Here is a 22,598-nt window from a genome sequence, read left to right as displayed (position 1 = left end):
ATAAGCAACAAAAAATAATTAAGTCATTATTACGAGCAGTGAGATTACTGTATGAAACTACTCAACTTTATGTCTACTAAGCTGGCGAGGAAAGCACTTAAGAAAATAAATCCAAAGCATCAACAATATAATAAGAACACCTGCTGATTCTATTTGAAAGTAATAAATGTAATGTTTACATATAAGCAGGTTTTTGAAGAGAAAGATACAGCTCTTTCATAGTAATGCACATCAGTTCTTAAGTATAGGAATAGAAAAGGGTAAGGCAGAAACAGCACCACAGCCATCTATGCCAGTTTTAATTTAATATAAAAACCTCTAATGCTATAACAAGCTTAATCAACAAAAATGCCTAATACGCATGCATAAGTTAGCTCAATCAACAACTGATCTACATGAAAATTGCTTGCATTATTTGAGATTAAAACAGCTCTTATGCAATGAATTACTGCAATATTATAAAACAGACTTTGTTAAATGATCAAACAACCATAATTTTGACTTCTGAGCTAACAACACAATTCTAAATAAAGCGTTTGTCAGTATCAAATCTTACCCAGAGAGAGTCAAAAAAGCAATGGTCAGGCAGCAGGACTGTTGCATATTCCCTCTTTGTGCACACTGCAACCACCAATACCCCTGAGCACGTAATAAAGGCTTCAAACCCCATACCACTTCCTGTAAAAAAGCTACAGAAGACACACAATCAAGGACTTCTTCATCAAAATGACCACCTAACAATACACTCATTAAGAAGAAAATCCACTCAAGTTGTTTGGTGGTGGTACAATATTTACTATGAGACTGTTACTTCTCTTATAAAAAAAAAAAAAAAAACCAAAAAGACATTTTGTTTGCTTTTGTTAGTACCTAAAAAGTTAATCTCTTATAAAAAAAAAAAAAAGACCAAAAAGACATTTTGTTTGCTTCTGTTAGTACCTCAAAAGTTACATTATATCAAGAAGCAGTCATGTCAGTATGCATTATTTAAGCACCATGAAGGTGCCTTCTTACTTGTGCACTTATATAAATTCAGAGTTCATTACCATTACAACAGAGTGTGTGAAGTCTTTTCTGGTTTTGGGTGGGGGCTTGGAGGAATTGGGTTTTGGTTTTTTAATGTTGTTTTGTTTATGCAATGAACCTTACCATAATTTGGAGTTATGGATGTTGAAACTGTAGATGACAAGACATTGCAACAGAGAAACTATACATAATTCCTCTAACAGAACTTGGCTGCGGTGATGAAAGCTCTCCCTTTCCCAGACCAAGCACTAAGTATTGCCTTTGACAAAGACAAGCAGAAGCACCACATGCCATGGGGTATCACCACACGGCACAGGTGGCCTACACCCATAGGCTGCAGCAGTCACGGTAACTGTACCTGTAGAGCTGCTTCCTCTTGCCGCTTTTGCCCGGCGTGCCGGGGTCCACCCGGTCCTGGTCCAGGCAGAGCCAGGCGTTGAAGGAGAATGCGGAGCCCGGCCACCTGTGGATGGCGGGCAGGGCGATGCCGGCCATGCTGTGGTGCAGGTTGAAGTACTGCAGGGCGCTGGCCAGGCCCTGCTTGCGCGCCATGGCCAGCAGCGCGCGCATCACCGGCACCACGTACGGGTGAGCGCCCCGCGGCTCCTCCGGCCGCAGCAGCCGCACCAGCTGGAGCAGCTCCTCTGAGCCCATGGACTGGCTCCCCAAGGAGCCCAGCAGGGCGATCAGGTTCTCTGCACAAGTGCAGTGGAGCACCGAGTGGGAATTGAGGGTCTCGATGATACGGATGACCATGTTTGCGTTGACACACGTGGCACGGCTCTGTCTGTCAATACAGCAGATCCGCCTCAACCAATTGGAGATGAAAATCTGCAGCTCGTGTGATTCTAGCTCTGGAAGCCACTGGATGAGCAGCAATAAGGGCTGCACATTACTGATGCCCAGTATCCCAACAGCCATGTGGTCACCTTCAACAGCCTGAAAAACAGCAGGGAACTCAGACGTGAAACACAGTAAGATCGGGCCAGAAGTACTGTTGAAAGACGAAAGCATTTCTGCTTCAAAGCAAGCACAGCTCACCATATTCATGAGTTCTTCCAGCAATTCCCGTGACGGCTGACCCAGTGATTTTAGTACCTCATATATGTGTGCATACCCAATCCGCTCCTTGAAGACCTCCTGAGGATAAAAATTCCCATCTCATTAACAAGTAAAACAGACAAAAACTGCTTGTCTACTGCAGCAGGTAGACAATCAACTTTTAATTTTAATTTAGACAAATGAATGCAGTATTAGACACATAATAATTAGAACAAAAATTCCCATCTCATTAACAAGTAAAACAGACAAAAACTGCTTGTCTACTGCAGCAGGTAGACAAGCAACTTTTAATTTTAATTTAGATGAATGCAGTATTAGACACACAATAATTAGAATGTAATAATTACAGGTTAGAAATCTATTTTTGATAACCTGTTCATTCTACTGTCTGTAGAATGCTGCAGATGAGAAGCATTTCACTGTAGCACACAGATAAATAAAAGTTCAAAGTAGTATTTTATTAATTACCTATAAAAGAATACAACTACTTTGGTATAATCCAAATGTTAATAATATCACAATGAATAAATAGCTTCATTTTTCATCTTTTTAGTGCAAACTATAGCTTGAAATGTTTACAGTGAAACACAGATGTACTCAAATATTAATCTTTCAGTAAAAGACTTTCATAGACCAGATTAAAAAAATTAGAGAAGTGTTCCACAGAAGTTTTCCTGAAACCTAACTGATTTTACCAGGAAAAAAATCAACCACCAAAGTTCAAATGAGAGTATCCATTTATGATTCAGTTATTAAACAGCCAACACATCACATGGAATGGATATTCTTCTTCTGGCTATAGTTTGTGCTGAAATGATTTTTTTAAAAAAGAATAAATCTTTCAGCAGAAGTGAGGTGATTACTTAGGTGAACATGAAAAGAAAAAATACACATGTTGCAGTAGAAGTACAATTGAAAACTCTGACTCTCTGTGAATCCCAGCTAGGCCCCACCTCCAACACACAACTCCTCCCAGGCTTTCCAGAGTCAGTGGAGAAATAAACAGTTTCAGTAATGCCCTGGAAGAGCATAACGGATCCTGTTGTCTCTCCCTTAGGCTGTACTGCAAGTAGCAAACAAATAAATGATTCCCACTCCTCCTTTATCCTCCACTGTACAGTCACATCCCTTTACCTGTGCCAGTCCAGGGAATCATTCAGCCAAGGGTTGAATTTCATTAACTCAGCAATCCAGAAATAAATATACTATTTTTCCATGGGCTTAGCTTCCAGTCAGAATCACAAACTAACTACAACCTATCCATTTACCAAATTACAATAATAACTACCAAGGAAGGGCACAGGACAATAGCATGACCACCATCTGGACAGCAATACTGTCTTGGTTTGGTTTTAAGCCATATAAAACTACAGCACAAACAGCTGCCTGAAAACTCCTCTAAATACCCACTAAGTCTACCCCATATATCCATGAGACAAGTAACAATGTACTTTCTTTACAAAGGTTCCAACTGCCAGCATACTCAGATCTTCCAGTTTTGGTAGAAAGATGACTTAGTGTTGAGCCATTAGACACATATAAAGGGATAAGAAATGCTAATCAGCTATTCCTATCTGGCATGAATGTGTGAGCACGATTTGCTCATCTCCATTAGCAAGATCCATCAAGGTATTGTGACAACAACACCAAGTGGAAACAAGACCAAGGTGCTGCAAGCAGCCCCGTGCATAGACACTGTTACCTTTGCAGCTGGAGACTTGTGCATTACTGCTGTGAGGGCTTGAATGGTTGACACTGCCAAGGAGTCCAGGTGTCCCTGAAACACCTGAAAGGAGCAGGTACAGAAGTCATATACAACACACAAAGACAGTTCAGCTCCAAAATCTGTGCTGGGCCCTCCTGCCAGAAGGGAAACCAAGAGTTTGGTAACATGCTTCAAAAATCATCTCCCCACCAGTCAAAATTTCAAACCCCACAGCCTACAAGGAGTTACATCACAGTAGACAACTAACCACAGACTTCCAGAGGAGAGAAGCATTCGCAACACAAACTGCACCTCAAATATTCTGATGGACAAACAAGTTTTGGACAACCTCAAGAGGGAGGGAGGAAAACAATTAGGAAATCTCTTGCAGTGTGGCTGCTGGAAAATCAGGAGTGGCAGTTCATATAAAGTGGCTTATTCTCTACCCAAGGCCCTACAAACCAATGCAGCACAGACACACCCCCAAAATCTAAGAGATAAGTCACACCAGCACAGTTAGGTGGCTGCCTCACCCATAGTCTCATTGCATTGATTCAACACCTCTCTCTCCAATTTAAGTAATCTTTTGAGGGCTTTTTCTATAATTCTTGTTTATATTGATATTGCTATGATGGTTTTAAGAACAAAAATGTTGGAGCACTGTTTTGCATTCATCAGTAAACCTAATTAGCAACACTGTTCAAACAAATATACTGTTTCATCATCTCTGAAATATGATGTGCACTTCAGACATATTTTGAAAGTGAAATGTCAAGAATCAGAAGATTATCAGATGTGAAGAAACATTTACATGTGGTTAGACATTGTGCTGTGTCCAAAAAAGCAAAAGCTATTAGTTAAAAGTCACAATTTGTAAATAACCATCCCTTCTATTCAGCCTTTTTTTTTTTACATTTTTTATCAGAACAAATAATTCTACTATAAAATTTATACAATAATTGTCATTTTTAACTTTGCACAATATTTGGGAAAAGTGAAGCAACAGGCCATTCCTACCTCCCTGATTCAGCCTGTCCATTGTTTTGTGCACATCTGTTCTTGACGACAAGCAAAGAACCAGGACACCAAACACAACCATTGAGATTCACAAACAAGGCCCCAGAATCCAAAACACCACAGTGCTGAGACAAAGAGCAAAAAAGATAAAAAGGAGGGGAAAAAGAATCACCACCAGGTTGAGGAAATTAATTTGGATCCCCTTCATGTGCTTCACCTTTTCCTTAAAAGAAGCATAACTGATGCTCATTCCACTGCCAATATCTGCAGTTTGAAGCAGATGAATAAAACATAGGCTGAATTCAATCTGTTATTCAGAAATTTCAGACAGGAAACGCTGATCTGCGCAGCATCAAAAGTTCGTCTTGCTGCAGAAGGCTTAAGGAGGATGGTTAAGGTGAAGCACAGGAATCAATTTTCCTGTGATTGTGTCTTGACTTCAACTGAAGCAAAATACAGTTTAGGTAGGTACCTGGTCCTCATTCATTTCTGTCAGTAATTTGTTGGTAAGGTCTTTCTCACTCTTGTCTGCCACTTTATTGTTAGCATTTAAAAACAGCTGTTAGAAACAGAGACAAGAATAATGGAAATAATTGAATTAAACAGTTACCTGCAGCCAAATCTGTGGAGGCTGCCTTAGATTTGTATTTCACACAAAAAAAAACAACAAAAAAGGGGAGAAAAATACTGACAATTACATTGTATTTTTGCTTAAGAGTAATCATTAGTTTTTGAAAAAAAGAAAAGAAAATATGTAATCACTGAGATAAAGAGAGATTTATCTGGAATTTGTACTCATCTCTGGCTTAGCAACTGTGATTTCATTCACAATGTGCACCACAACAAACTTCTAAGAAATTTACTTGTAAGACATAAAGACAAGAGTGGGGCATTAACAAGGAAATGGATACAGATGTTTCATCATTTTCCACTTATGTTTCAGCCTAGGTGAAAGCTGTAGCTACCTACACAATATTTTCATCTTCAAACGGCTCAGTAGCAGAATTTCTGGGGCACACAGTCTTTGGGACAGGAAGAAGGGCAAAATATCTCTGCCATCATCCAAAGAAGCAGACAGGTTGCAAATAGCTTTAAATCAAACATACACCTACACTGCATCTTCAGCCAAGGAACTGCTCTGTGTTCAGTAGCTAAATTCCTAGTCAGTACCTGAATTTGACAGTTTCAAACTCACCCAAATTCATAATCAATTGCAGGCAATTTGTGTGCCAAATTTAGCTGGAATGTAATCAGAACTAAAATTTACCTCCTTCTGTTTTAAAATTCTATTGAGACATTAAAAAATAACCCTGATCAAAACGTCAAAATGTTTTAAAAGTTCCTTTAAAAAATATAAACACTTTCCTTTAGTGGGTAAAACCTAAGCATTTCTTTCCCCTCCACACACACACATTTTGCTCCATCATCTGCTAGCTTAGTCTCCCTGAAGAGGAACAACCTGAGAAATCAACTTCCATAAATTAGGGCAAAACAAAGGACAACACTCAGCATTTTACTTTGACTTACATAGATGTGAAAGCACATGGTTAGAAACACTTTGAAAGGTACATCACAGTCAAGAGCACTTAACAATGCAGAGTAACTATAATATGTCTCAGAGGACTATAACTTTAGGAAGAATAAGAACACTAAACAAAAGCAAATGGAGACAATGCAAAAATAAAGAGTCCACAAAGTTTTTGGTATGAGTTACTTCATTTCTCATAAGGCAAGTGAAAAGGAAAAATAGATTTCTTTTTGCAATGTCTATATGGTTTTAATTTTTCCATTTAAAAGCTGTTCAAAACCCACATTTTTTTCTTTAAATCAGACCTACTGTTAGAGGTCATTGTGCTTTGTTCCAAGTCTGACCTCTGAGATAGTTAAACAGATGAGAAAAGATTCAGCACTGACACACCAGATTGTTAAATGACTCTCAGTACAGTATAAGCACCTCCTGATACCTCTAAATTACAGTCCCTCTTTTTGGATATCATTGGCAAAAAGTGACATTCAGATCATCAAAACTTAACCAAGCAGTTTTGAAAAGCTTTTGTATAGATCTCTAACCCTAAAGCACAGTAAAGGAAAGACAGTTTGCCTATGAGCCTTAAAACCAGCAAACATGAAAAAAAAAAGGATTTACATTTTAGAAAATTGCAATATTTACAATGACTAGGAAGTTTGAGTAGAAATACAGCCTTGAACACCCCAAGTTCTTTGGGATATCTACAGCAGAAATAGTGGCATGGATTTGCTTTACCCCTTCTTTCCACAGAAATTACTTGCATTTCAAGTTTGCAGAGGATCCAACAGCTTCCTGAGTTTCAGGTATGTGTATGGACTCTCATGCTCTCTGCAGAGATGCAGAACATCGTTTCCACACATGGCTTGCTTAGGAACCCAGTAGCAATTTTCACAAAAAAAGGAATAAAATCTAGAACTAGGATCTCCACCCCCAGCTAATAAGGAGAAATCCTAACTCCAAAACTAACTCAGTGTTTGGTATTTGGCTTTGAAAAAGAATGGGGACACAGTATATTTGGAAGCACAAATATACTGCAACACCTGCCCTGCCCCTGTCTCTCCCACTTCTCATCTGTGGGGGTATTTTGCCTGCGAAAGGCTAAAAAAGCACACTGCGTACCAAACTGGCAGCACTGATCTCTAAACAACACAGTGATATGTGAGTCTGTATCCCTGGAAAAAACCTTAAAAGAACATATCTTGTAACATACAGACAGGCAGAATGAAAATAAAAACAGCAATTTGCAAAAAAAAAAAAAAAAAAAGAGAGATCAGCTGTTCCTGCTTTCTTAAATTCCACCACTTGTTTATGAGCACAGGAACACACAGCTAAGAGTCTCCACGAAGAGGTAAACACCACACTGCTGATGATTTTAGAAGAAACTAAAAAGGAGGTTCCTTATCAAGTACAAGGTTAGTACAAAAACAGGCAGATTCCCAAACACAGGAGAAGAATGGAAAGGTTGAACAATGTGTTTTCAGAAGGAGACAATAAAGCTACAGACTATTTAAAACACTTCAAGTCAGCTGGCATTCTGCCACTAATTATAATTACAATCAGGATATAATCCAAACACATTTATTTTTAATACATCATTGCACTGAAATACATTCTAATCCAAAATCTAAATGGATTAGAAACAAATTGCACAGTGTAGTTAGCATTAAATTATCTAACATCAGAAGAGCTCAAAACAGCTATGTCACTAACATATCACATATCACAATAACATATCACAAAAAGAAATAGTGCAGAGAGTTACATCATATCTGTGTTCTTTCACACGGGAAAAATAAAATCAGTGCAAACAGTGGAAGTTTGTAAATTATGACCATTTGCAGCACAGATGAAAACCTAGATCCTATATGGAAAAGGAAAAATTGAGGAACATTTTTAACAGCTTGAGCCACACACTGGACTCAAGTATTTTAAAAGACTTAAAATGGGACACCAGAAAGATTTTTTTTTAATGGAAAAACATTCCTCTGAAATCAGAATTCAGACCTCCATCTGGCAGCAGTTGTTAAGCAACTTCCTAATAGTCCAGTTATAGAATATAAGAGAAACAAACCAAAATAACCAAACCCCACAACAAAAAGCCAAAGGCAGGTGGGATTGATTTTTTAAATCAGACATACTGTTAGAGATCACTGTGCTTAGCTCAAAGTCTGACAGATGAGAGATTTTAATAGGTAGGAAAAGATTCAGCAGTGATTCAAAAAATCTTAACAGATTTTAGAGACCAAGCAGGGTCTGTAAGGGTATTTTGCTCAGGACTCAAAGTATTCATTGCTTTAACCACAAGACAGACATGAGACACCTCTATTTCATTAGTAATAATACAAGGCAGGGTTTGTTAAAAATATGCTGAAGAGGGAAAACTTACCTTGCAGTTCTGCAACAGTCGAATGAGATGCTCAAAGCAGTTACTGTTAAGGAAAATTGCTTGCAGAACAGGCCTATCTGTGCAGTCTAACATGGCTGTGATGGTATCTATAAAATTAAAACAAAACTGGCATCAAAGACAAAACATATCCCAAATCCATCAAGCATTTTTTGCTGCACATTCCATAATACACATCAGGAAAAAAATATACAAATGAAATTATCTGCACTTTTGATCAAGAATGATATGCATTTTAAGAACAAATCACTAGGGCTAAAGCTAAACATTTTGACACTGTAAAGACTACCACAGACTAATATTATGGAGAAATTTCACCTAATGAATATCTTTGATTGCTTTGGGGCTCTGCTTCAAGTCATTGACAATTGTGAGTACATAAGCAGCATTGCCTTTTTTTGACAGCACATGAACACCTCTTTCCTCAACAAGCAATTACTCTGCATCCTACAGCAGCCTTATACTGGAATTCTCCATGGCGACAGTACTATTCCTCAGTTTTCCTGGAAGTATGGGAAAAGAAATACCTTTATTTCCCACGCTGAACATCAAAATGGAAAAAACTCAAACCCCTGAATTCTAACCCAAAAACTTATACCCAGCACTTTCAGACTATTACTTTTGTCCAATGTTTACAACAATGCCATTTGAAAATCAAACTATCACAAAACAGCACCACATAGCTATTTTATTACAGAACAGTTTTATTCTGTAATTACTAAGGTTCTGATAAGTTTCACTTCTTGCCTAGCAAAGTTTTTCTCTTTTAATGGAGACTTTCAGTCTATGAACCTTGCCACTGGTTAAATGGTAGAAATCTGATATAGTTTCTTCTGGTTTTTTTTATTACTAAATTGTGGAAGAGGTTTTACAGTGACTTCTGTGAGCCAGAGAGAAGTTTGATAAGAGGATCCATGTTTACCCCTGGAAGAATTTTCCCCCCAGTTAATTGACAAAGAAACCAAGACAGAAAGAAGGACAAATAAGAGAAACCTGGAACTCCCTATTCCAATAAGCACTCTGTTTGTCTTTCCTGACCAATGAGTAAAGTGTAAACTTATAAGCTTTGTAAGAATACGTAAGTATCAACAGTATGCATGCTGTAATAAAACTGGGTTTGAAGCCTCCTGAAAATGGAGCATTGCTTTGTATTGACCCTCTCAACTACAACAGTAAATGATTAAACAAGAAATATCTAAGAAGAAGTGTTAGAAAATTTTCAGTTGCTTCGTCAAACCAATGTTTTTTGCTTCAGAGTTATTGTCAAGAAATATTGAAAGGAACTGTGTACTTACTCAGCATTTGGATCTGCAGTGCTATGAATCTGCTCTCCCATTGCCTGCACCGCCTCGGATTAGGTAAGGCTGAATGGTCCGAATTAAGCAACTTGAAATAGTTCTCCAGTATTGTACTTGTCTCGACCTGGCGCTGGTCAGAACTGCTGGTGAGCAGGATATGGACAACTTCTGTCAGGCACTTCAGAGTCAGCTCTGCCTTCCTGCTTACTTCCTCAGGGTTTCTGTCATCCCAGTTGTCACAGTCTGCTAAAACGCGCATCAAGACTTCCATGGTGGCAGGAGATACTGCTTGAAGAGCATTCCTCTGAACCCATTAAGGCAAAAAAATTATTAAGAAAAATAAATTTAGAAGAATTTAAACATCTTCAAGCCAGTTGTGCCTACTTGAGTTATCTGAATAATGCAATACGCATTATTCTATCTACTAATGCTGTGTAGTTGTCAAATAACTAAGAAACATTCTATTTGGATCATGCTGATGGCTACAGATGAAATGTATCCCATCTTGTTCACTTAAATAGGCTCTCTATTTCAAAGGGAATGCTTCTATAGAAAAGGAAATACAATTTAAGTGTGTGATAAAATTCTTATAAGGCAGCCTTGATAAACCGCTAATTTGAAGCAAACCTTCACCTGACTTTTCATTTTAGATTATGAAATTCATGATACTTCAGAACATGTGGTAAGAACATAGTAATTAGCAAATGTTTGCCTGGGTCCTGAATGCACTTTCCTCACCTTTCTTCCTGGGGGGCTGACTGCATAGGCTCAAGGACAGGAGCCCAGGCTTGTGGTGAGCTTTGAGAAGCCCTGTCAGGGATTCATTGCCCTCTGTAGGGAGCATTCAAGTTTTGGCTGTCAATCCTTTACTTGTTTGATCTACACTGCAGCCATGGCCATGCCTGGCCATGTCATGTCTTGAACCTGACCCACCAACTTGACTGCAGCTTGACCTTAGCCCTGCCTCACGGCTATGGAGGGGGCTGGCAACCACTGGCCTCTTGACTGACTCTAGTTACCACCAGTAGAGCAAACCCTTACTCTGATGTGCTCACCAGACTTCCTGGCTTCACTTTAGCCTTTATCACTACAGACTTGTCTAGTGGGCAGGGCTGGTCCCTCCTGGTTGCAGCCACCATAGCTGCTCCCATCTCTGGGTGTAGTGAGATTGCGCCCTCTGACAGTCAGGGAAAACTGCTGCTGGCCATCCTGCTCAGACTGCACTTGCCTTCCATGATGGAGCAGAGCCTGGCTTTGCAGCTCCCTGGCAACCTTTGAAAACACTCTCTTTGAGATCATCACAAGTAGCAGCTGCTTGTGACCAGACTACATAGGATTTTACAGAAGTCAAGTGAGAAAATGGATGTTGGCTTTGCTGCTGATGAACACTCTCATTTCCTCACATTCTTTCAAAGACTTTAAACAGCTTCCAAGCTGTAATGCCCCATGCCCCCTACTGAAAACAGCTTATTGCAGCACTGGAAAGTAAGCTAGGTTAATTTCAGGCACAGGAACACAAAACTTCCATCTTTGCAGGTGGAAATTCTTGATCTAGTTATGCACATTTTTTCTTTAAAATATTACAGTAAGTTCATATGAACATGTAGTTGTTCTAAACAACAAACTTCTGTGGTTACTTGAAATTGGGACCCAGCTTTTAGCATTTAGGTATTATTGCCCAGAATGATCCCAAAGTTCCTAAGACAAAAGTAATGAATCATGGATAATAAATTCTTTTCATTTACATTCACTCATTATGGAGTATTTAAAAGTCTTAAACAAGGAACAAGCATTTGGAGGTTTCAGCAGCTGAAAAGTTCAGAGTATCCTTACCTGACCACCAGCCACAATAGCTCCAAAGAGATGCAGCAGGCAACATTTTAGGCTTTCCTTGAGATGTTCACTTTCTTGAAAGCATTCTGATTAAATAAAAAGAAGATTTTTCTCAAAAAAACCCCACCAACAAATAATAAAAATCCCTCCTCTATTCCCTGTTATCATAGAAATTAAAAAAAAATTCAAGTGTATCATCTCCACTTTGTTTTACATAACTTGGACACAAACACACCAATTCCAGCATTATCAAAGCAACACAACATTACCACATTTATCAGGAATTCACAGGGCCACACCTTCAGCTTGCATAAACTTCCCATGCCAGCTGACAGAACTATAGACACGCAACTTTTGGTCTTGATTCATAATGTAAAAATGAGCCCATTTTGTCCACACTACTGAGAAAGAGAAGGACATTCTAACACACAACCAGTTATCAAGCACAACAAAGTTCTGAGACATTTTGGCATGAAAAGTCTGATGCCACAAGTAGTGCAGGTAGCTCAAAAAGAAAAAAAAAATCCCTGAGCTCAATGATTTTAAGGCAGATTGCTGGAGAATCCTGTGCAGGTCTGTAACCTTTCTAGCAGTACTTTCTTTAATGACAACTATCCTGCATCTCTTCTCTTGCCGTATCTAATTGAAATTAGTCCCAGACAGCCTCAGCATCTCTTCTTAGCAATAGATATAACCTGGATATTGTTGTTACAGTAATAACACTAGACCTAACACAGCAGCAAGAAACTACAAAGGATTATTTTTGGAAATGCCACTTACTGGCAAGTAAGATTTCTGACTATATACTGAATGTCTAAGCCTGTTTTAAAAGATTGCAGAGCTATTTTTCCAATCTGTTCTCCAAACAGAACAAAGCTTACTTAGATGATCACACTGTTAGTGAGCTAGTACCACCACTCCTTGACTTACAGCCTCTGGATCTTTGTAGAACTTCAGACAAATTGAAAAGAGCAGTACCTAGCAGATTGTGAATAAATCATTAGGCTGGGTAGACTAAAACCACTCTCCCTCAAACTAGTCCTGGCCTGGCAGGATGCTTAAAGCACATGTTCAGCAATTTCTGACTGTCCTTTCTGCCAAGTGGCCAACAAGCAGATGAGTACCCCCTGGTTAATGAGCACACTTTTAGCTCAGTCACATTATTGTATTTATCAGAAAGGAGGAACCACAGGGCAATGCACTGAATGCAGAGCAGAGAACCTACAGATGATATTCCTCAGTAGCAGCCTTTAGAGTGTGTTTCCAGGGCTCTGGAATGTAGATAAGGCCATTTTACTGGCAGCAACAATTTGGTCTTTTTGGCAACTATCCTATTTTTTGTACACAGCAATGGAATCTCAAGGAACAGGAGCTGTGACTCAAACCTAGAAAAACCAAATTCATAAATGCTACCACTCTATGAATATAATATTTTAATTTTTTTTCAATTATAACTAAATTAATGGATAGCTGCAAAAAAGGAAGCTGCACTTCCCTCCAGCTTCTTCCTGCTGCTTCAATTCTGTAGGCACTAGCACTTTGGTATGCTAAACTGGCAAACCACCTGGGCATCCCACATTCTTGAGATTTAAGTACAGAATATGGACATGCAAGTTCTTCTCTTCCACACAAACAATCTGTAATCATAAGAACACATGAATTCCAAAGCAGCCATCGTGATATTTAATGACTTAACCAGACAGAAAATTGTTTCCTAAACTTGAGACCAAGGAGCATTTGCTAGTTGAATGGCACAGTTTCATTTCTTCTAGCTGTTAAATCATATTAAAGAGACAGAAGTGCATGAACACTCTCGTAAGATTATTTTTTCATGAGAGTTATCAGTGCAGTTACTACAGGGATCACATGTGCAATCAATGTGTACCACAACAAAAAGAAAATTCACAGAACCAACCCCACTAAACCACATTAGGCACTGAAATAAAGTCTAGAAATAAAGAAAAAAAGCTTTCAAAGATGAGCAGGAATGACAAAATAGTGATGCTCAGAGCAAAGAAGAAGTAGAAAAAGTAACCCACTACATTCAGTCTCAGAAAGCAAGAAAAAGAACTTTATCAGGCATGCTTAGGACAAAGTTACTTGGGCTCACTAAGTTCATTAATCTATAGAAAACTATTTTTTTAACAGGCTGTTAAGTAATACTTACGGTAAAAAAAAGGGACAAACTCAACAGTGAGGGATGCTGGTTTGTACTTCTGTCTGCTCCTTTCAACTGTACTAAGGAAACGTCTGCAATGACATTAAAAAACATACACCAAAGAAATTAGACACGATACCTTTGTTTATTATTTAAGTATTAATTTATTGCTTATAATGTGAATTTATAATATGACATAGTAGAAAATGCTGCCATAAATCAGGAGTTGTCTTTTGCCTACAGGATGAAAAAGAATAGTGAAGTAGTATTTCATCCTGAAGACATGAATCACAGCTAATCCCATATTCAGTCTGCACTTAACAATACTTAATATTTTACAAAAATGGTTTAGTTAAAAAAAAACAAAAACAAACAAACAAAAAAACAGCAATCTCTTATTTAGTGAATGCTTACTGCAACTAAGCCATCAGCTAGAATACCAAATTTCTTGTCCAAGCCATTCTAAATGGGCAGAAAACATTATTATGAGTTCATTAGGCTGGTGAGAACACACAATCAAATTAAAGGGATGTAATTCTACTGCTACACTTACAAACTTATTTTCAAAGATGTAAGTTATCTACACTGTGAACTTCAATAACTTCTTTTGCCCTTATTCAAGCAGGTCTTGAATTCCTTTTGGCTTCTTTGTTCCACTAGCTTAGAAAAATGGTCAGTTTTTGGAAGGACAACATAATGTAAGCACCTTCACGGTGATCAGTTACAACCAATCACCTCTTGATACATCCTCAAATTTAATTTTGTTTTAACTTTAGTATTAACAGTAAAAATATTATGATTTTTGAAAATTATTTAAATCACATCCAGTTTGAGAAAGCATATTACATTTCTGTGGGGTGATTCTACTGACTGATGGTTAAAGCTCTCATAAACCACAGTTACAATCCTGTGCTAGTCCACACATACCCTGCAATTCGCTGCCTCCAGTTTCGATATGGATCATACAGGCTTTCACAGAAAGCCAATGCATGTCTCACAAATTCTTCTATGGGGGTCTGATCCTCCACTTCCTTTTCTTTTGTTTTGCTTTTTAACTGAGGAGAAAAAGAAAGCTATTATCAGAAAATTTCCAGTAGTTGAAAATTAGTCTTGGTCTCCCCCAGAACAGTTCTGAGCCTACAAACTGTTCCCCACATAACAGTATCACTGAAAGAGCTCAGATTACATAAAAAGGAACAGGAGGTATCAGATGACAGAAATACAGACAAGAATTATTAACCACGTACCTGTTGAATGTACAATGTAGTCATGGTGATAACATGGTTAATGTATGAACACATCCCAATCTCTTCCACATTAGCCAAATTCCTGCAAAGAAACACAAAAACCACAGATTGTACACAGTGTACCATTTGAAGCTAGTTCAAACAATGTTTGTTTTAGCATTCTTTCTATATTCATTCAAAAGGATACCAGCATTTCAAAAATACTCTCCAAAAGACCACACATACTTAAATGTTTATTTCTGTCACCATTACAGAGCTCACAAGTTTTCATCTAACAGGAAGAATGATTTAAGTCACTCTGCTACAGACCAATTCCATCTGGAATATGGGGTTTCAGAGGTTAAGCAGATTCCCAGGACACCCTAAATAGAAAGCTCAGAAATGGCATCTGATAACAAAGGCAGTAACTTCCACTTTACTAGTGCACACACTTGCTAAGACTTTAGGAAACATATAACCTAGAAACATTCACTCACTTGAAATTCTCTGGAGCAAAACAAACACCTAATTATTTTAGAAAATAAAGCAACAGCAACTAAGAATTTCTCAGTTTTGAAGTTACAAAGATCAGATATCAAAGTCATGATATAGGAGAACTTTTCAGCAAGTAAAGGTGACACCAGTTCGTAATTCAGAAACACATTACCACCATCCACTCAGCTTATATTCAATACTCCAGGGTATTCAAACATTGCCATACAACTCTTCGTATTGTTTCAGAGGTAAGGTGAGACAAATTATTCCAAAATGCTGCTTCAAATACTCCTCAGTAAAGGAGATTCTCTATTATATTTTATCCCCATCCTCTAACAGCATTTTGCAACAGCAAACTGAAGAAATAGTGAGGAACAGATCCCTAAAAACAGTTTATTCATTTGTGTCAACAGAATTACACTATCAGGCAGAAGTTTCAGAAGGAAATCAGTTGCATGAGTAGTGTAATAATAAGTTTCACAAGCTGTTTATGGAATTATAAGCATGTTAAGAATGTGAAACAGTTCTTCCTGTTCAATTCTCACAATTTATTTCATAGCTAACAGTTGTTAGAGTGCACCTTTTATTTTAAAAGTATTTCTTAGACAAGGTACATCACATCTTGAATTCCCATAGATTTATCTTCTACAGCTACAAAGAATTGAGTGTTTAAATCCCTTCCATTTCTCTGCATCTACTGGAAGGTATCAAATCACATATTATGTGTCATTAAATCTATATATATAAGCTGCATCAGGGTTTTTTAAACAAAACAAAAGCCTTGCTGAGGTACCAATTAGAACAAATACCTGCAAAGGATGATAAAGAATTTCACAAGTAAAAGCGACAGAGTCTGCTGCTGCTCTTCCAGGCCATCTGACATTTTCTGGACACACTGTAGCAACTGGAGCCTGAGGACCTGAAGAATGTTATCAGGAAGCAGCGATATTCCTGGCGGAATGTCGTCCACCCTGATGAAAAAAGCCAGACGCAAAATTGCTAATCATACAAATGCCAAGCTGCCAATCGATTCCTGTGTACTCGTGTAGTGTTCCAGTGAAGTTCTGTGGGAAAGGTCACCCAACTGACACATCACTTTCTAATGAGCCACAAGGAAATGTCTGGTGGCAATACACCAGGTCAAGCTTTCTTTTCCCCAGAAATAAACTACACTTAAAAAAAAAAAAAAATTAAAATTCATTAAGTGGCATCCTAAATCCTCCTCCATGCAATGAGCTGCCTTAATTGCCACAAAGAAACTGCATGATCTTCATCAGGTAAAAAAAGGTGGCCTGGGAAATCCCCAGGGACAGTCACAGTGGAATGAAACACGAGAACAAAACATGTTTGGAAGAACATTTTCAACTTTCTACTGAAGATTAAAAGAGTTCAAATAAATGAGATGCCAATTATTGCAGAATTACTGAAGCCCAGTTGGTATTCATCCACAATGAACCTCATGCTATTCTTACATAAATTTCAAAAAGCCACACAAAATTATCCTTTGCCTATTGTTTTCTGCAAACTAAAACATTTTAGAATCACACCAGTGAGAACCAAGACATGAAGTAAAGAATGCGTTTATTTGTGGTTTAATTTTTTTTTCCAGTAATCCAAAACCAAATAAGAAAATGACCTAGGAGCAACCGTAAGGAAATCCATTTCAATAGCAGTATAGAAATCTACAGAACTGTAACAACATTTTTCGGGATGAAAACTGTTTATCCACTGTTGCACATGCTAAAAACAGTTAGCCTTTGGCAGCAGCTATTTAGCCTGACACATTCTCTATGAACTCTACATAGGAAAAAGAAGACACAGGCGAGATCTTTAGAGCTTACAAAAGCCTCCAACACACACAGCCAGAGGAAAGTTACAACAAAAAAATTCAGCAAGCTCAAAACCTCACTAATATGACTGCTGCATACATTGCATCTATGTGAGAAAAACCACAAAAAAGATGTGAGAAATGCGGAGACTGACCCTATACAACATGATCTCTATTTGAGGAAAATGGGGAACAATCCATTGTTTAGCTTCTAATGTTGAAAAGGAAGCCTTTATAGGAGGGAAAACCAGAGGCCCAGTTTAGTAAAACACCTAGACCGGTGTAAGTGACAGAAAGCTTCCATATCCTGGAAAACAAATGTTACCTACACTTATACAGACAACTACCTATTCATTCCCTTGCCCCTTCACACAGTTGTGCAATTTGCTTTTCGGATCGTGGAATTCAGATCTCAAGGGATCCAGAGCGTTGTAACACAAATTTTATAGCTGAGGCTCTAAACTGATAGCAACACTAACCACAAAACTGAGAGCAACTGCTTTTTTTCCAACTCAAATGCTAAGAAAGAAATTTTAATTTCTGTGATAGCAACTTCACCCCTCAAGATGCTGGCAGATCCACACTCTCTAGAACTACAAGCATGGTTTCTCATAAGCTGATAATTCAGATTCTGTATTTCAGACTCTGATAATTCCCTCACAGTATTAGGAAAACTGTAATTTCTGACAGCTAAAATAATATCTCCAGAAGTTAATTCCCTAAAATGGCCAACAAGTCTTTTTCAGTAAGATCATGAAATGCTTTACAAGAGCAAACAGCATACCCTTCATGCCTCACATCCCAAAGAATGTTTTCTTTGCAGTAGCTGCCTGTATTGCACAACCCATGAGAATTTGGGAGAGATGTATGAGATCGGCATGAGAAATCCTAATTGGCATTACACAAAATTAATACACTACAGAGTATATAAATAAATGTAAATATTTACAATCAAGCTTGTTTTCACCCCAGACCAAATTACTACTATACCACCAAAAAACCTTAGATTTAAACAAGGATTTAAATTTGTTGACATGTAACACCAATTTTTCCCAGCCAGACTCATTGTTTAAAGTAAGTACTCCAAAAGGAAAGAAAAAAAAAAATAAATTTTTTAAAAAAAACATACCCTATCTGACATTGTTACTTGACTGCTGGTAACCTACCTCAAAAATATGAGAAAGAACTTGACTCATTTGTGATCCTTTGGTTTATAATTTCCTTCATGATTTTAACATGATTATGCAGCCATACACACTCTGAACTGAACCATCTCCACATCAGAGGGACCTACTCCAGCTCAAACACACTGGGAACTCTCCTCCACCAGCAGTAAAAACTGCTGCAGCAAACCAGGCTGTACTTTTCAACAATCACCATGCAATCACACAAACCATGTAATCAGCATTCCTATCATGATTTCTGCATTATTTTTATGTGGGTTTGAAGTCAGCAAGTTAATAAAATATGGTTTCTATGGTACTTTTCATGAGCTTCCTTTAAGCTCCTTTGCTCAACATCATGCAAACCAAAAGCAGAAAAAAAGTAAGACAAACACTCCGGAGGTCTTTGTTATTTTTTAAAAGTATTGAATCAAATGACAATTCCTCTCCAATGAGGATAAAAAATTCTCACACCAGCTGGTAAAGGTTTTATCCTTTTTATGGTAAATACATATGACATGGATACATGCTTTGAGGGAAATAAAAGACAGGTGTGCTGGTCTTTTGTGCTCAATGACCAAACCATTAGCATAGCTATATTCACCTTTGCAGCAAAATCATTAACAGCATCATCAGTGAGCCATTTCATACAGAGTAGAGGCACAAAGACAGGGGTAGAACTGAAGCTGTATAAGCCTATAAGCTGCATAACTGTATAAGCTCTACTTATACAGTCAAATCACAGTGGGTACGCTCACACACCATATTTAGAGGTTTCCTAATTCTGTACTGCTTAGCATCTTTCACATTTCCAAAGCAGACTTCAGGAAATTAGATATTCTAATTTATAGAAAAACAAAACAAAACAAAAAAAAACAACCTGTGTGAGTTAAATCAGTAAGTGACACAGTGCCAATTAAGGGTCCTCCTTTCAGGAAGGAAAAAAACCCAAAACCAAACCTGTAATAGAATCTTTACATTTCTTAACTGGTATTTTCTTGGATGCTAAAAACCTCCACACGTTTTAGATTGACACAATTTCATGCCTGTCCTCCAAAAATTTAGTTGTGTCCAGCAATCTGTACAAGCCTTCTCCCTAAACAGTTTCTCATTATTTCCTGGCATTCGCCCTTCACTACACAAGGTCTTTCAGGCATACAGCTGTAAAACACACCAAGATTTATAGAAGGAAAAAAAAGAAAAAAAATATTGGTAGAGTCAGTTTCTCATTTTAGCTAGCATCACATGTTTTAAGACCAACAGACAGAATTAGTTGTCTAATAAGCAATCCAGTTAAAGAAAAAAAAATAAAGTGAGTCCATAGGGTCCTGTGGCCCCTGGAGTCACTGGAAATCAGCATTTGGTTCCACACTGACCTACTTTCCTTTTTCATGGGCCCAGTAATACTGTTTTCACAGAATAAAGGCCTGCAATACAAACTGACAAAGCCTAAAAAGATGTCATTTTTCACATGTCTGATTATATCATAAACACATGTATGGGCAGAAACTGCAATTCTTTGTTAATTCTAGTATCTGATCGCCATGGGTTTTATTACTGTAGACATAAAAGCACAGGAACGATCTGCCTTCATCCCTATGTTGTTTTGATACTTTTTCTTTACATCTATTATACAAATGAGTCTAAATCCACATGGTTCTATTCCTCCAGACTAAATCACTAATCCTGTCATTAAGCTCAGAAAAGCACACATGATTTTTACACTCACTAAAGTCACCACTTATCACAATGAAGATTGCTGCTGCTACTGTTCTGCATAACTAAGCCTTATGTTGCTGAAAAAAACCCAACATGAAAACCATGAACACATACACTAAAAAGCACTTAGAGTACAAATACATTTTAAAAACTTAAAATCAAAGTACCAAGAGATTCTTATCTTCCACTGTTTGTATTTCAATACTAAATAGTATGTTAAAGATAAGTTTGTCCTTTGACATAGGTTTTCTCCTTAACTAAACATAGTAAGATGCATTTTTGACACTAGAAAGAAATAAATTTTTAGAAAGAGCACAGAATTAACCTGAAGATCTTGCTTACTGGTAACTGCACTATTTATTTTGCCCTCATATAGGCATTACAAGGAAAATTTTAATACAAAGAGCTGGGAAGTCCAGGTTTTATCTGCTGAGATCCAGTTGCAGCATTCTTCATTTCCTTGTAACAGTTGAGGCTATCACTTGCACTTCAAACAGGATCTGATCCAAAGCCCATTAAAGAATTTCCATTGATTTCAACAGGGCTTGGAATGCAGCCATCATGCAAGGAGCACCATTCTGTGCTTTCAAATAGCACTAGTGGTATCAGCTACAATAGTGACACCAGTTCTCATGAAGTCTGAATCCTTTAATATTTGGTTTTTCTTAAAATCCCTAGTTCATCCAAGCACCTCAAAAGGAAGAGAAAACATCCAATGCCTAAGTTTTTACTCCTCATTTTCGAAGTCAGACATGACAACACAATAATAACACAGCATACAAATTTAAAATACTAAATATGAAACTCTGAAAGTAGGCTCCAATAGGCCCTCATGATTAAAAGGGAAATAAAATTACAAATTCTTTACCTATACCTTGCTTCTTTTCTGTCACTGCTGATGCAGATAGTAAACACTACTTCATATATGCAACATTTAATGAATACTTATTCAAAAGAATTAAAAGAAACACAAGGAATAACAATTATATTTCTACGACCAAGAACAAGAAGTACCCATGCCAATTTCCTAATATGATGCAAATACCAGTATTTGCCTAGTTTCATCATTCCCAACCCAACTTGACCTTCAAATGAATGGGAGTGCCACTTGACAACTAAAAAACTTACTTCAGTTTAAAGGCAGCACTGCCATTGAACAGGACTGGGCGCTCAGCCAGGTCTGTTTCAGATATCAGGGAAAGATAAACAGGTCTGTAATTCTACATACCTCGTTGGCAGCTTCTCAAAGTCCACATCCAGAAACTGTTCATAGCTAGACACAAAACTGTCCAACCATAGCTTCAGGTAATCTGGATCTTTCTGTAAAAAGGAAGAGAAGTTTAGGCAATATTGCAGTCAAGGTCATCTATCAGCAACTCTGTAACACTGCCTCAAATAAAAAGTTTCTATTTAATGCATTTCAACTTGGAGAAAGGAGGGAATACATATTTTTTAGAACCAAAAGAAAAAACAACCACCTGTGTACTTTGAAATTTTCAGCCACATTGTGCTGATTGGACATTTTTGCTCTATTCATTAGTTTAGGCATTTCCTCTTCTTGGCACCAGTGTCAATCAAAGCATTTTAGCTTCTTCCATCATAAACAATCTCAACTTATTCTCCAGAGTCATCCATACCAACTTTACAAACTTACTAGAATGTGTTCTAGTCTTGATACCACAGATACTAGTACACAACACTCCTTATGGCTCATAAAATTAAATAAGAACCCTAACAGCAATCATAATCACAAAATAATTTCCTTTTTGCTTCACTCACAGGTCAATATGGCAGATAACAGCAGATTAGAGACAGATGGTGTTCAGACGACAATGCAGAAACTATGACTTGCATATTAGATACCTATTAACAGACAGAAAATTATATTTAAGCTTCCTCATTGTTCCTAGTAGAGCACAAAGACTGTGTTTGTGACCAGCAGTCCCTCAGGGATAAACACTGCCCCAGGAACTAGGACAGATACTAGACCACTGCAAACCCCACAGGGAAATGCTGTCAAAATATGCATTTGAGGTAGTCTTACTGCAGAAGTCAAGCTGCTTAATTTTCAAAAACAAGTTGCCAGCCCATAGCTAACATATTCTTTGCCAGAACTGTTCAGCCTTGTTCACTAAC

The 22,598-nt window shown here is 37.8% G+C and overlaps 1 protein-coding gene across 8 annotated transcripts in view; it reads right to left on the bottom strand.

Annotated features, from left to right (window-relative positions):
- The window catches only part of NBEAL1 (neurobeachin like 1), a 79,930-nt gene that overhangs the window by 42,601 nt on the left and 14,731 nt on the right, over positions 1-22,598 (bottom strand). For 7 of the 8 annotated variants that reach the window (XR_005952578.1, XR_005952579.1, XR_005952580.1 and 4 more), the window contains 12 exons: positions 21,691-21,782; positions 16,562-16,723; positions 15,279-15,360; positions 14,959-15,086; positions 14,041-14,123; positions 11,874-11,959; positions 10,038-10,344; positions 8,725-8,831; positions 3,791-3,874; positions 2,068-2,166; positions 1,385-1,965; positions 557-689 (listed from right to left, as the gene is read on the bottom strand). Coding sequence is in view for 5 of the 8 variants with exons in the window: in XM_041403727.1 (XP_041259661.1) it covers positions 557-689; positions 1,385-1,965; positions 2,068-2,166; positions 3,791-3,874; positions 8,725-8,831; positions 10,038-10,344; positions 11,874-11,959; positions 14,041-14,123; positions 14,959-15,086; positions 15,279-15,360; positions 16,562-16,723; positions 21,691-21,782 (1,944 nt within the window). In the remaining 3 variants the exon portion in view is untranslated. Of the gene's footprint in view, positions 1-556; positions 690-1,384; positions 1,966-2,067; positions 2,167-3,790; positions 3,875-5,282; positions 5,370-8,724; positions 8,832-10,037; positions 10,345-11,873; positions 11,960-14,040; positions 14,124-14,958; positions 15,087-15,278; positions 15,361-16,561; positions 16,724-21,690; positions 21,783-22,598 lie in introns of all 8 variants that reach the window. The other variant, XM_041403730.1, reaches the window with a different exon arrangement.

This window comes from Onychostruthus taczanowskii, unplaced genomic scaffold (assembly GCF_017590055.1).
Source record: "Onychostruthus taczanowskii isolate IOZ18803 unplaced genomic scaffold, ASM1759005v1 scaffold20, whole genome shotgun sequence".
NCBI classification, from domain to species: Eukaryota; Metazoa; Chordata; class Aves; order Passeriformes; family Passeridae; genus Onychostruthus; species Onychostruthus taczanowskii.
Note: the sequence above shows the minus strand (reverse complement) of the source record. Positions and strands in the feature narration are given on the sequence as shown.